We start from the raw sequence: 13,437 nt of genomic DNA on the forward strand, positions 1-13,437 counted from the left end.
TTTGACATAAGCAAGAGAAAATACTTGTACTTGTGTACAAATGAGTTTTTTATAAAAATAAATGACATGCTCACAACACTTGAATACTGCACTGCCATTGATGGAAATCAATGCTAGTTCAGGTGTGTGTGTGTGAGAGAGAGAAAGAGAGAAAGAGAGAGAGAGAGAGAGAGATGTTTTCTGATCTCATTCACAAATGAATAACAATTGTGGAGATAGCAGCATCTAATCTACTTGGATCATGTTATTTAAAAAAAGCAAATGGAAGGGTTATTTACACTAACCTGGTACTGTCCGAGCCCAAGGGCTGGGCTCTGCAACTGTTGGATAATTGACTCATCAAAGTAACCATTCTTCTCCCACAACTGGAGGAGCTAGGTAGAGGGAGAGTAGGAAGAAACAACCAGGGGTGAAAATCATCCCTTTTTTTTGGTAATAGTTAATATTTTTATTTTTCCCAGTTACATATAAAACGATTTTTTACATTTGCTTTCAAAACTTTTGTGTTCCAGATTCTCTCCCTTCCTCCCCACATCTACCCTCACATGTGAAGTTGTGCAAAATAGTTTTATAAAAGTCATGTTGTGAAAGAAAACAGATTCCCCCCCCCCCCCAAAAAAAAAAGAAACTCCTCAAGAAAAAACAAAGCTAAAAAAAAGAGGACTATTCTTCAGTCTGTATTCAGACACAATTAATTCTTTCTCTGGATATGGATAGCATTTTTCGTTATGTCCTTCATAGTAGTCATGGATCATTGTATTGCTGAGATTAGCAAAATCATTCACAGCTAATCTTCCACAACATTGTTATTACTTTGTACACAAAATTTCACTTTGCTCGAGTTTCATGGAGGACTTTTCAGGTTTTTCTGAGAGCATCCTGCTTACCAAGAAATTATCCTTTGTATCACAACACTATTTCCAGGCTTTCTCAATCAAAGCCAAGAAAGAAGAGAAAGGCAGACAGTTACTCACCCGGGCAATTTTCTGCTGTTTATCTTCTTCCACAGCTAAGAAGCTGGTACAGTAAATGGGAACTACCACTTTCTGCAGGGCAGCCAATAAATCCCTTGCCTGCTTCCGCTGGCTAAAAAAAAAAAAAAAGAAAAAAGAGAGAGAGAGAGAGAGAGAGAGAGAGAGAAGTTTCCTGCATTAGGGCTTATGCCTTAATGTAACTACTGGAGATATGATACCTTCAAGAGAAATGGAGGAAGGGAACTATGGTTCCCGGAAAAGAGATGAGGCCCTTTATTGCCCTTGTCCTTAAAGCATGAAGCAGACTGCTCAGTCGGGATCCACCCTAACTCTATCCTCCTGACTACTCTTTCTTAAATCCCTTTTTTTTTTTTTTGCTTGATATAGAACAAGTCAGGTTATTCAGAAACAACTCATATAAACACAAAGGGCAACAATAAAGCTTGAAGAGGGTTAAAAGAAATGAAGTAAACATCTATCAATGAAAAATTCCTGAGAAAATAGAAAGTCTATTTGGTAGCAACTAGATTAGACACTGATCAGTGTCTTACCCCACATATGACATGTTCCAAAAAGGTATATGATCAAAGATAACGAACCTGAGAGAAAGAAAGTTCCTTTCACAACCATGGCTGTGATGAAAATGCTTAAACAAAAAGACAGTAGATAATATAAAAAAATTAAAAAATCAGATTTTTCAGTATGCAAAACTTAAAAGGTGTCCATGCAAACAAAATCAAAACAGCCTTGAATAAGAAGAGGGAAAAAAAATCTTTGCGTTAAATATTTCTGGTAAGATTCCAGAATCCAAGATTTAGAAGGAATTCTTATAATTATATGAGGATAAGAGTCATATGCCAAGAGATAAGAAAGATAAGAAGTTTTATTAAGTAAGATCAATGGGTGACCATTCCAAACTATTAAGAGAAATAAAACTTAAAACAATTCTGCAGTTCTACCTCATACCTGTCAAAGTGGCAAACACAGTTTTTTAAAATGGAAATAATAAATGTTGAAAAAGCAGAGAGCAGGTCCACTAATATGAAGTTGATGGAATTATAAATGAGTACAACCAGTTGATTATAAATTTGGAATTACCTGAATAAAATCAAACCCTCTAACCAAGCAATCCCACTCCAGGGCACATCCCCCAGGTAAGAAAAACTCTATACATAATGTTTGTAACACACTATAAGATAGCAAAAAAGTAGAAACAAAATGAGTTTGCTGGCTGAACAAAGAGAAGCACTGAGGCACACACATTACTTTCCATCATTTTTACAGGGCTTTACTATGTAGCAGTAACTGTTCACGTGTGTACTTCTAATGACACTGGGCCAACTTAGGCTGTTTGACTATGACTAGATGACTCCATAGCTGAGTTTGTTTCATTTAGCTCAGTTAGGTGAATGGTGGATCTTGTGCAATATAAACATATTTCAATGCTCTCTTTCAGTTTAAATTTCAGCTTAAATTCTGTAATTTGAAAGAACAGTTGTTACTTCAAGGAAATGTGCAAAAGGTCTACTTAAAGGGTGCTCTTCAAGGACCTAATACAGAGCCATTGCTGGGAGATAGGAAAAGGTATAAAGTAGAGAAGAAAGCTAAGTGATTCAGGGATTATACAAGTTCTATTATACTGTTAGAAAGATAAAAACACAACCCAACTTAAAAATCGTTACTACAAAATAATTTAAAATTCAACTTCAAAAAACAAAGATTTTAAGTTGGGTTTGATCATTCACTCCTCTACACAGGTATGTTAAGGTTGAAAGGACAGAACATTAGGAAAAAATCAGCTGCTAACTATTCCCAAGAAAATAAATTTTCACAGGCAAGACAATGCAAAGACTGGAGTACTAATGAATGGAAAAAGGTAATCCTTTACTGATGAAATTCACGTTTTCATTCAAGATATACAGAAGCTATTTTAAGAATCCAAATTATCTTGTAAAATCTGATCACTTTCAGCATGTAAAACATCCACATTCCTGACTGCTATCCTCCTTCCCCCAAATAAAAAATTGAGGAAATTTTTATTTCCAGTGGATCTGAAAGTCTTATTTCTACTGAGAGAAAGATAAATTCTGATCAATATATTGACATGATGAGAATTTTCTCAAATTACAGAAATTCCCCAAAGGAAATGGAATCCTGCAATATATGTTTTTGCGTAATGCTATATCACAAAAGTTAAAATATTTATCCAAGATATTGAGATAACAAGAATGCTGTGGAATGAGAACTTGCATGACTTAAATACCATTAAAATATTATGGAATAACAAGACTAGAAATAATAGACTATTTATTATATACACTTAATAGATCCATTGTGATGTGTTTTCCTAATGAAGCATATACTAAAATCTTGTGAACTCAATTTAATTTCTGCAAAACAAGTGACTGTAGCAGAAGGATATATTTTATATGAAAAGCTTAAAAAAAGTTTATTGCTAATAAATTCAATTATTTTGTGATACACATCACTATATATGTATACAATGAGACATTATTGAACTAAATTATAATGAACTATAATGAACATTATTGAACTAAAATTATTGAACATAATTTTAAAATTATGAAGAATTCAGAAGGATAACTCTTAAGAAGTAATATAAGATAAAGAAAGAACAAGCAAAGGAATCTAAGTAATGATTTCAAAAATATACACTGAAAATCATGTATGGAGAACTATTAAAGAAACCTATCTCCTTTTCTGAAGAGATGTTGGAACTTTGAATGTAAAATGTGGTTTCTATTGTCAGATACAGTTGCTTTGTTGTCTTCCCTAACTCCACCGCCCTCTTTATTTTTTGGCAACAAAGGATTGTTAATGAGAACTACTAAGGAGAAACAACAATGACATGAAAACAAAAGTAATGATAAAACCATTAAAATGTTAAACATACAACTATACAAGAAAAACTAGATAGAAATAAAGGATTCCCTTATCTTTTCCAGATACAAGTACAAATAGATAGGTAACACACTGTAAGACTGAATCAGGGTCCAGAAAAATGATAGACTGGAATGATATTAAAGAGTGAGAAAGGGATTCCAGGGCATAAAAACTACTTAAAGCTGAAGGAATTTTTAGATGGTGAGGTCTATCCATGTAGTGGTTTTTTCTAATAGTGAGCTATAGTAGACTGAACAAGGAAAGAAAAAATGGATGCTGGAGATGATTCAGGAATAGGAATTATCACTGTGAAAAGTCAAGAGAATAAAAGATCTTAGCACTCTATTAAAGGCAACATCTAAGGAATGGTTTGGAAAAGTATACTTATTCACATGCACATAATTCATTATAATAGGGATCCAGAGGGTGGACAATCTTTGCTAAGACATATGCATCCCATTGATCTGATCTTTCTACATTAAAGATTTAATAACAACCTCTTTTGAGACACCAGACCCCTACTACTTTGAGATATACAGATGGAAACAGATCCAAATAACAAATTAGTCTGAACATAGGCTAGGCCAGCAAAAGGAGATATCTTCAAAAGGATAATATAGCTATATCTGAATTTGTATGTATATATACATATCTAAATATAAGAATAAGGTAATTATAGATTATGTTCAAGATTTATAAAAGTTAGATTTGGGGATTTGAGAAGGGCAGAGAACAATAAACGGAATGATACACAATGGTACACAACAGAAAACCAGAGAACTTTACAGGTAAATGTACATCTGTGTAAAAGAGCTAAGTACCCCAGAAGACAATCTAGAAAATATATTTAAGGAAAGCACTTACCAGTGATGCAAAACATCATTGATCAGGTAAATCAAATGCAATCGCAGCTCAAAATGTGCTCCATCAGCAGTGATCCGATTTCGAAGGTGGCCAGCCATCAGCTCACAGTGTGGAGGAGTCTTGGCATTACTAAACATCCAATTCTTTCCCGCCTAGAAATGCCAATTTAATAACTGTCAATTGAATTAGACATTTAAACATTCTTAAAACTTCACTTAGAATCATCATGGCAACAGTGAGGATTAGGTCACTTTCCTGCACCACATTTTACAAACACTTTCCTCAAAAGTGCTTAGGAGAAGTAAGTCATGGCAGTAACCTTCTAAATGATGTACACATTTGAAAAGCACAGAAGCGTTTCTGAGGCCAACAACCTGCTCAATGCTATATGTAGGCCATGCTCAGATGTCAGTCTAAGCCCAGGCATATCCCCTATCCAGGCATATGCCAGTCAGCTGGAACTGACAAGGGATAAAATAGGTTGAGAGAGTGAAGTGTTTTTGCCAAGTGTCATCAATCTCATCCAAACCTTCATTATAAATTTTCATCTGATGCTCTTCCTTTTACACTGATGATGTCTCAGAATTAGGGATGACACCAGAACTCAACCACACCAAATCATATTCAGGCAAAAATTCCTGGCAAGGTCTCTTTGAACCTTTCCCAACAGCACAGAATCTATCCTTATAAAGCAGCCTACTCCACTTTCGTTTTTTTCTCAAAACAGAGCAAAGGAATAAATGGTCACTTTGTCATCAGAATGACCAACCAATGAAACACCTGTGACTTAACAGAAGAACCTCCTACAAGAATACAAATCCAATAAATGACTGAAGGAATGAACAACTCCTTTCTAGCCAAAAGAAATGTAAGTGATCCAAAGCTTGGTCTCAAAGTGACAATACCCATCAGTCCAGGCACACTTCCTGGAGGAGTCTCTTACTTACAGAGATTGCATCTTTGGTGCACGTATCAATTATTGGTTGTAGCAGGTTATCAAATTCATTCATGTCCAGCTGGGTTTCCTCCAGTAGTTTCTGCATCTGCTGCTCCACTGCATGGGCTATTGCAGATGTAACTTGCTCCTAAAGGCCACCAGACCAAAGACATTTTCATTCATTTGATACAAGGATTTCTTTAAAGCTGGACTATTATCAAAGGTGGCAAACAGAAAGAGTCACCTATATCTGGTGAACTGGTGAATCTCACTGGAAGAGGAGGAGGGAAAGTTGTGGGGAGGGTGAGGAGCCAGCAATATTTTAGCAAAGAAACATAACTTTACCTGTCTCATGGCTAGAAGATGCTGTTCCTGCTGCTGTAGGTTCCACTGGCTCTGCTGAATGAGTTCTTCCATAGAAGGGGCTCCCTGAGAGGGATTGATGGTTGGAGCTGGTGGTAAGGAGGGCTGTGGCAAAGGCTGTGGCAAGGGCTGTATCTGGGCAGCAGGTTCAAGTTCTGGGGTCTGCTGTTTGCATATCACTGCCAGGGTATAAAAGATAAAACAAAAAAATTCCATTATCAAATATTCAGTCTTTCCATTCTTCTCTTCAGTTTTGCTCTGAAATTTATTCTGTTTCTATACCAAAAGGATTCCTTCAAAGATTGTGGAAAAAGAAAGTTATTTGAACTATCAAAGAGACATGAATAGATTAAAAAAATTTCCACCCCTAATTGTTCTCTACTTTAGATTTTCTCTTCCTGCAAATGAATCTTTTCCTGTCAACTTTGGTCTCTTTTTCTCTCCCCCTACTCCATCCCCAGCCTTCAACCATGCCAATGTAATGTCACAGATGGAAGAAACTAGGAATCAAGACTTATGTTCAGAGGTTAAAGCTGGAAAGTGATCTTACAAGTGATCTCACCCAACTAATTCTTTTCATAGATAGAAAATTGAGGCCCTAGTCCTATCTTTTATAGGTTAGCCTCACGGCATCCACTCCCATCCCACTCCACATCTTCCCATTAGCCTAGAAAATATTAAATTTCCTAATTAGGCATCTTCTTGTCAGTAGCTGCATTCCAGGAAAGCCCAGTGCCGCTGCCCTTTGTCCCAGATTGGGAAAAAAAATAATGTTGATTATAGCTAAATAAAGGAAACAAAGGGAGCCAAAAAAAAAAGAAAAATTGAGGCCCACAGAGGAGAAAGGCCTTTTTCAAGGTTCCATAAATGTAGAATTTCACAGTATTTAGAACTGAATATCTACTCTAATTCTCTCATTTTGCCTAAGAAGAAACTTAGATCTAGGAAAGGTAATGGACAACTCACTATACTTCAACAAAGCAATCCATTTCAAATCCTTTCTTGAAGTAGATCAAAAACACAGAAAACATGTAACCCTGTATATCAAAATTCCTTTGCATAGGCATCAGTTCTGATATATACATATGATATATTTTTGAGATAACGGAGACTTCCATTCATAAACTACAGTCATCACCTCCAATTGGTCCTAAGAGCTGGAATAATTTAAATAGAACTTACTATCAGATCAGAGAAACTACTAAAGTATAAAGGTTACAAGGTTAAGAAAAATCTGTAGTACTATCAATTCCTTCCCCTTTTTCGAATCAATAAAAAAGGTAAAACCATACACTACTAGGCTCTAAATAAGCACTTCCTGAATGAATTAACAAACCTCCTTCCTTCTTCCTGTCCACATGGGGATCCTTCCATGTGGGTGCTCTATTTAAAAGAATGTAAATTTTGATTGCTTTTGATACTTTCCAAGATATCTTGGGGCTTAATAGTTTTTTCTTCTCTCTCCCCTACTTATTTTTTATCCTTGTTATTTTCGTTTGATTTTTTAAAAATGGGACAATCAACCCTTTCACTCAAAGTTTCATTTATACTTCTTAAAATATAGCTCTGAAAAACCAGGCTTTGATAAAAGCCCACTGGGATTCAAGTGAAGCTACCTAATCATACCTTAACACCAAATCACAATAGTTCTGGCTAATAATAGGTCTCAGTCCAAGCCTCACTTCCTCACCATTTAGGTTTTGATGGCTCAGACTGAGTGTGTAAGTAGCAATTGTTTCTGTTCTAGTCAGAAATTTTTAGGACTTTCCCCTTCTAGATTTATTCTTTTGAGAATAAATGATAATCTTTTAATCACTGAAAGGGTGTTGCTCTAGACAAAGAGACCAAGGAAAGACTTTAGCTAAAAAAAGGCCAGTGTCTCCTACTTTAACTGGGGCCATCACAAATCATAGTAATCTATGTCTTGCCACTAGACCCAAATAACTTTGGAGTAGAGTGAGAATGATGACTCTGCACAGCCCTCATTCACTTAATCCAGTTTACTTGCAATTCAAGACATCACCTTGCTGATATCAGTGGTCCTCTTCGAAATGGATGACAAACAACAGTAAAGAACAGGCCTTTCTTGTCAAGGTAAATCCCTCTAGTAGTAGCCTTGACCCAAATTGTCCTCACCTATGGCAGATACCTTGATTAGGGTTCTGATCCTTTCTTCTCATTCTTAATTGTGACATGTTTTCATGGCAGTATACAAACATATCCATGTCTCCTCTATCAGCAAAAACCTTCACTGATGCTGCCATCTGTTAGACCTCTCCTCCCACTCAACCTACTTTTTAGAAAAAGACAACTAAGTTTGCCAGTCCTTGAATCTGATCTCACTGTAATCAACTGAGACCATGTTAGAGGCGAGCTATGGTCTCCTAAATGCTAATATTAATAGCCCTTTCTCAGTCTTCATCCTTCTTAACCTCTTCAAAGCTTTTTGAACCTAAGGACCATCTTGAGGGAGGACATGGTATAGCAGAATGAGTACTGGTTTGGTAAGTCTAGACTCACCATTTACTCCCAGTGACTCTAGACCTATCATTCTCCTCCCTTTCTTTCCACCTGTAAGATTAAGTTTTAAATCTGGCATCTCAAGCCCCTTCTTTCCATATGTTAATTAAATCCTAAAAAACTTTAGGTTTTTTGTTACAATGTTCTTTATCAGTTCTCTTCCCACCTATGTGAATGATCTTTCTCAGTTTCTTTTGCTTGGATCAAAAATCTACTGATTTAAGTATATATGCCATATACAGCTTTGCTGATTCTACTCTCATTTCTTTCTTTCTTTTTTAGGTTTTCTTCAGCTCTAATTCAATTACAATTTCTATTTCAATGATTCCCAGTTCCATATATTTCATCCTCACTACACTTTTCTTCAGCTATAGTCTACTGCAACATATTTACAGCTTTCTCTCTAATATCCAGCTTAAAATATCTGCCAGAGAATTATCTTCAATTTTCAATTCACTTCTCAGTCAGAACTTCCTTTATGTCTTGTAAGGATGCTTCAATCCTCTCAGCTACTAGTCAAAATCTAGGATTCATCCCTGACTTCATTCTCCTTCATTCATAACCATTAAGTTCCCATGTTTAATCAGTACTATTTTCACATCTTTAAAATTCTTCCCTTTTATCTCTATCAATCAAGCTCAGTCCTTACTACCTCTTACCTGAATTATAACTTCCTAATTAATCCCCTTAAAACCAGTTTTCCTCCCTTTCTAATCCTCCAAACCAAAGCTTCTTAAACTGTGGGTTGTAATCTTATATGGGGTCATAGAAGTGAATGAGGAGTATCACAAAATTATGATTTATTTTCAGTAAATGTCTGACTTGTAGTCCTATTTTATATATCTACAAACCAGGGATCACATAAAAATTTCTCTAGTGAAAAGAAATTGCAAATAGAAAAAGCTGAAGTCCTGCTCTATACAGATTCCCCAAATCCCCTGAATGCAGAGTTCTTCTAGGATAAAATACAAACTTTTCAGCTTGAAATTTAATGCCATTAACATTCTGGATCCAGCTTATTTTCCCAAACATGCTTCATATTATTTACCTTCTTACACTAAATATTACAAACTGACTTATTTGTTGTTCTTCAAATTCAATGTTTAATATCAGAACACTCCCAGGACCATGTATAAATTTGTTTGCCATATAAAGTTCTTTATAATTTGGCCTCTTCCTAACCATCCAATCTTTTTATACATTACTCCTATCCTTGCAATCTATGCTCCAGTAAGCCTGGTCTACCTGACATTTCCTCAAACATAACATTCATCACCAATCTAGATACCTTTGCACTGATTTTTCCCCATGCCTGGAAAGTTCTCCTACCTCACCTCTTCCTTTTTTTCTCTAGCTTCCTTTTAAAGCTTAGCTCAAATCTCACTTTCTACAGGAAGCCCTTCCCAGTTCCTCCCCAGTGGCTAGTCTCTTCTCCATTACTTTCTATATCCTCTAAACATATTTTTGAATGTACTTTGTCATTTATGTTTTGTCTCCCTGATTAGGATTTGAGTTTCTTGAAGACAGTGATTGTTATCTTTTCTTGTATCCCCTTCATTTAGCAGTGTTGGACATATAGAAAAGTACTTAATAAATGCTTATTAAGCCTTTCAAAAAGTTGTTCCTCAGGCTAAAATGAACTCCCACCTTTTCATAAAATTCCTACTTTCCTTTGAAGCTGAGTTCAGAGGTTCAAGGACACCTCCTTTAGGAAATCTTTCTTAATCTCCACTGGTCAATTTTTGCTTCCTCCTTAATATGTTCATTTATATGTGTCAAGGTTGCATGGCCCAGGAGAATGCAAGCTTCTTGAATGGAAGATCATTTTTTTCTTTCTAACCTCAGAGGAGTATTTAAAATAAAATATATCAAGTACTAACAAAGCACTAGCATATTGTGGATGCTTAATGAATACTCGCTGAAATGAATGGAGGAGGCTGTTACAATCCACTCGCGTCAGAGCCCGTTCCAAAACCCCACTGGTTCCAAGAATGTCTGGACCCACTCACGCTGCTGCTGCTCCAGGGCCAACTTGCACTTGTAGTAGTTGTAGAACTCGCCTCCGAAGAGGAAGGAGAATTTGGGGTTGTCTTTCTGTTTCTCCATCGTCATCTTCTCGAACTCTGGCCCGTTGCGGGCCACGAACTGGGCCAGCTTGTCGATGACATTTCGCAGCTCCTGGTCTGGGGCCCAGACAGAAAAGAATAGGTCAGAGAAAACGTGGGGGGAGGAACATATGCGGGCGGAAACTCCCCCCCGAGTCGGAACCTTCCACCCTCCACCCTCCTTCTCTGGAGGTGGGGAAAATGACGCGGGTCCAGAGGGGAAACTGAGGCGCCAAGAGGGGGCGGGGCTCACACGGGAAACGGGTACGCTGGGGGCGGGGCTGCGGGAAGAGACGGGATCCTGGAGATTGTGCGCTCGATAGGGGATGGGAATGGGAAGTCATGGCCGGGACCCCCAGGGCCTGGGCCCCGACTCACCGTCAGGCGGCAGCGGCAGCTCCATGGCTCCGGAGCCGGAGAACGTCCTCGGGAAGATCACGATTCCTCCCCGCGCCAGAGACAGAAGCCGGCCGGAAGTGTCGCACCTCACTTTTGCGACGCACCAAGCCACTTCCGGCAACGATCTACGACCTTCGACTACTTCCGATTATGAATTACGACCATCACCATGGAGAACCGGAACTGAGATCTGGAGAGGGCGGGGCTTCCGGTCTTTGGGGATCTGGGCAGATGGCGGGAAATGACTAGTCCGTTGCTGTTCAATGCCTTTCCCCCTTTAAATCCCCAGGTCCAGAGACCTGGGTTCGAGGGCTATCTGCCTCTACCGTGCTTCTCTACTTTGGATTACTGCCTTCTCTTGGGCCCTGCAGCCCACCCTCTTTCTCAGCTGGAGCCGCCGCTCAACGCTAGTGGTTTATGAGTCGCCTCTTGTGTGCGAGGACTCCGAGAAAGTCTGTTGGCCGAAGAACACGTGCACAAACGCTACACAAAGAAGTTGGGGGTCCGAGGAGGACATGTCTGGCGTGGGGCACCGCCGCTTGCACAAGGCTGTGGGCTGGCGCTGAGGAAGTGCAGCCTGACGCGGACCGGGGATCCACGACTATGCCCCTGGGAGCGAGAGGGAGTATTGGGGACAGAAGTCCCATGGTAGCGAGTGAGGAAAGGCATTGGGGGTTTTGTGCAGACGCGTTCTGTAGCCCCGGCCTGGGATCAGGGAACCCCGATTGCCCCATTTCATTATGACCTCGTGCGAAACCACAAAATAATCCTTACATGTCCTCATTCTTGGGAGTCTCGAGGAACATGCATAATGTTATGGTGTACTAAGTTCTTATGTATTCACACACACACACACACACACCCTTCCTTCTCTGAAGTTCAGCCCTGCATTTCCACACCAAAAGCCTAATGGTTAGACTTAAGTACTTGGATGTTCAATAGGTATCTCAAACTCTAACTCCAAAACAAAACTTAAACCTTTATTAATCTCCTTCCTAATCCCACCCCATCCCTTCCAATTTCAAAGGGAAGTAGAAGGAATACTTGCTCCTAGTGATCTCATTACCAGTATATACAATCAGTTACCAAGTATCCTTGATTCTAACTACCAAGCAACTCAGGATACTGTAGACTGCCATCACCTCTTAGACTAAATATTGTAATAGTTTTCTAATCTTTTTGCTTCTACTTCCCCTCCAACCCCCATGTCCCCGTAATCATTCTCTATGCACTGCCAAATAGATCTAACAAAAGCAAACACCTGCTGAAAAATCCTCAGTGTTTGCCCGTTGTCCTTTGGATACAAGACAAACTCCTCTGCCTGGCACTGAAGGTTCCAACAATTTAATTCACAACTACTTTTTATAGATTTCACAGTGGTCACCTTTGGGCATAAATTATGCCCAACAAACTGGCCACTTAGCTATTTCTTAACTTTTAAAAAATCATCTCACAGTACAGCTTCCTCCATCCCCCAACCTGTTTTTTGGAATCCCTAACTGCTTCAAGGTTCCTCACAAATCTCCCACTTCCATGCAAACTTCCCAAATCTTTCCACTGAGGTGCTCTCCTGCTTCAAACTTTTATTACTTTTACAGATCTATGTACACATCTACCCTAGTAGAAATAAACTGCCTGAAATTTCATTTTTTGCCTTTGTATATCAAGCACCTAAAAGTGATCTGCATTGTAGATACTTACATTTGTTATTAAAGTGTTTAATAATCACAAATTTATAGACAAGTATGAGGTATTAAGATCACAATCAAGTTAATAGCAGAGAAAGGACTTAAACCTAGTCTTCAGGTTATAGGCCAGTACTTCTATGGGACCATAATGCATTTGAAAAATATTCACCAGGACTAATGATTATCTTAGTGGAACCCCAAGCCCCACTTCTTCAACATAGGCCTTAAACTTTATAACCTTGGTCAGACAAGCTTTCTCACTTGGAAGAATGAGCATCCTTGGCTGACACTCAAATGACAAATATCCTTGCATTTCCTGGTAGTGTTTAGGAAAACTGCTAACAAACAAAAAACCAAAAAAACCTTTCCAATAAAATTCTCCAAACTCATACCTTTGGATGCTATTCACGTTATTTTTCTATGCTTGGTTCCAAGTCTACATAATTTTCAACTTATTTTTCCTAAACCCTTTTTCATACAAACTGTTAAATGACTGATTTATGTTATAAAATACAAAAACCAGTCAATTCTTTCAAATTAGGCTAACACTTGTTTACATGTATACCATGCTTTTGATAGCTACAAAGAATGTTTTTGACAATTACCCTATGAAGCTGACAAGAAGAAATTAAACCTCAAATGACCTGAGACCCAGACCTATATCAGTGTTGGAATCAGGACTC

General features: G+C 38.2%; 1 protein-coding gene across 3 annotated transcripts in view; it reads right to left on the bottom strand.

Annotated features, from left to right (window-relative positions):
• CHERP (calcium homeostasis endoplasmic reticulum protein) overlaps positions 1-11,183 on the bottom strand; it is a 30,610-nt gene extending 19,427 nt beyond the window's left edge. For 2 of the 3 annotated variants that reach the window (XM_031947963.1, XM_031947962.1), the window contains exons 1-7: positions 11,046-11,183; positions 10,572-10,745; positions 6,025-6,221; positions 5,690-5,827; positions 4,743-4,894; positions 975-1,086; positions 285-374 (exon numbers count right to left, since the gene is read on the bottom strand). In XM_031947963.1, coding sequence (XP_031803823.1) covers positions 285-374; positions 975-1,086; positions 4,743-4,894; positions 5,690-5,827; positions 6,025-6,221; positions 10,572-10,745; positions 11,046-11,070 — 888 coding nt within the window. In that variant the 5' untranslated portion in view covers positions 11,071-11,183. Of the gene's footprint in view, positions 1-284; positions 375-974; positions 1,087-4,742; positions 4,895-5,689; positions 5,828-6,024; positions 6,222-10,442; positions 10,471-10,571; positions 10,746-11,045 lie in introns of those variants that run through there. The other variant, XM_031947964.1, reaches the window with a different exon arrangement.
• Between the last annotated feature and the right edge of the window lie 2,254 nt (positions 11,184-13,437).

This window comes from Sarcophilus harrisii, chromosome 1 (assembly GCF_902635505.1).
Source record: "Sarcophilus harrisii chromosome 1, mSarHar1.11, whole genome shotgun sequence".
NCBI classification, from domain to species: domain Eukaryota; kingdom Metazoa; phylum Chordata; class Mammalia; order Dasyuromorphia; family Dasyuridae; genus Sarcophilus; species Sarcophilus harrisii.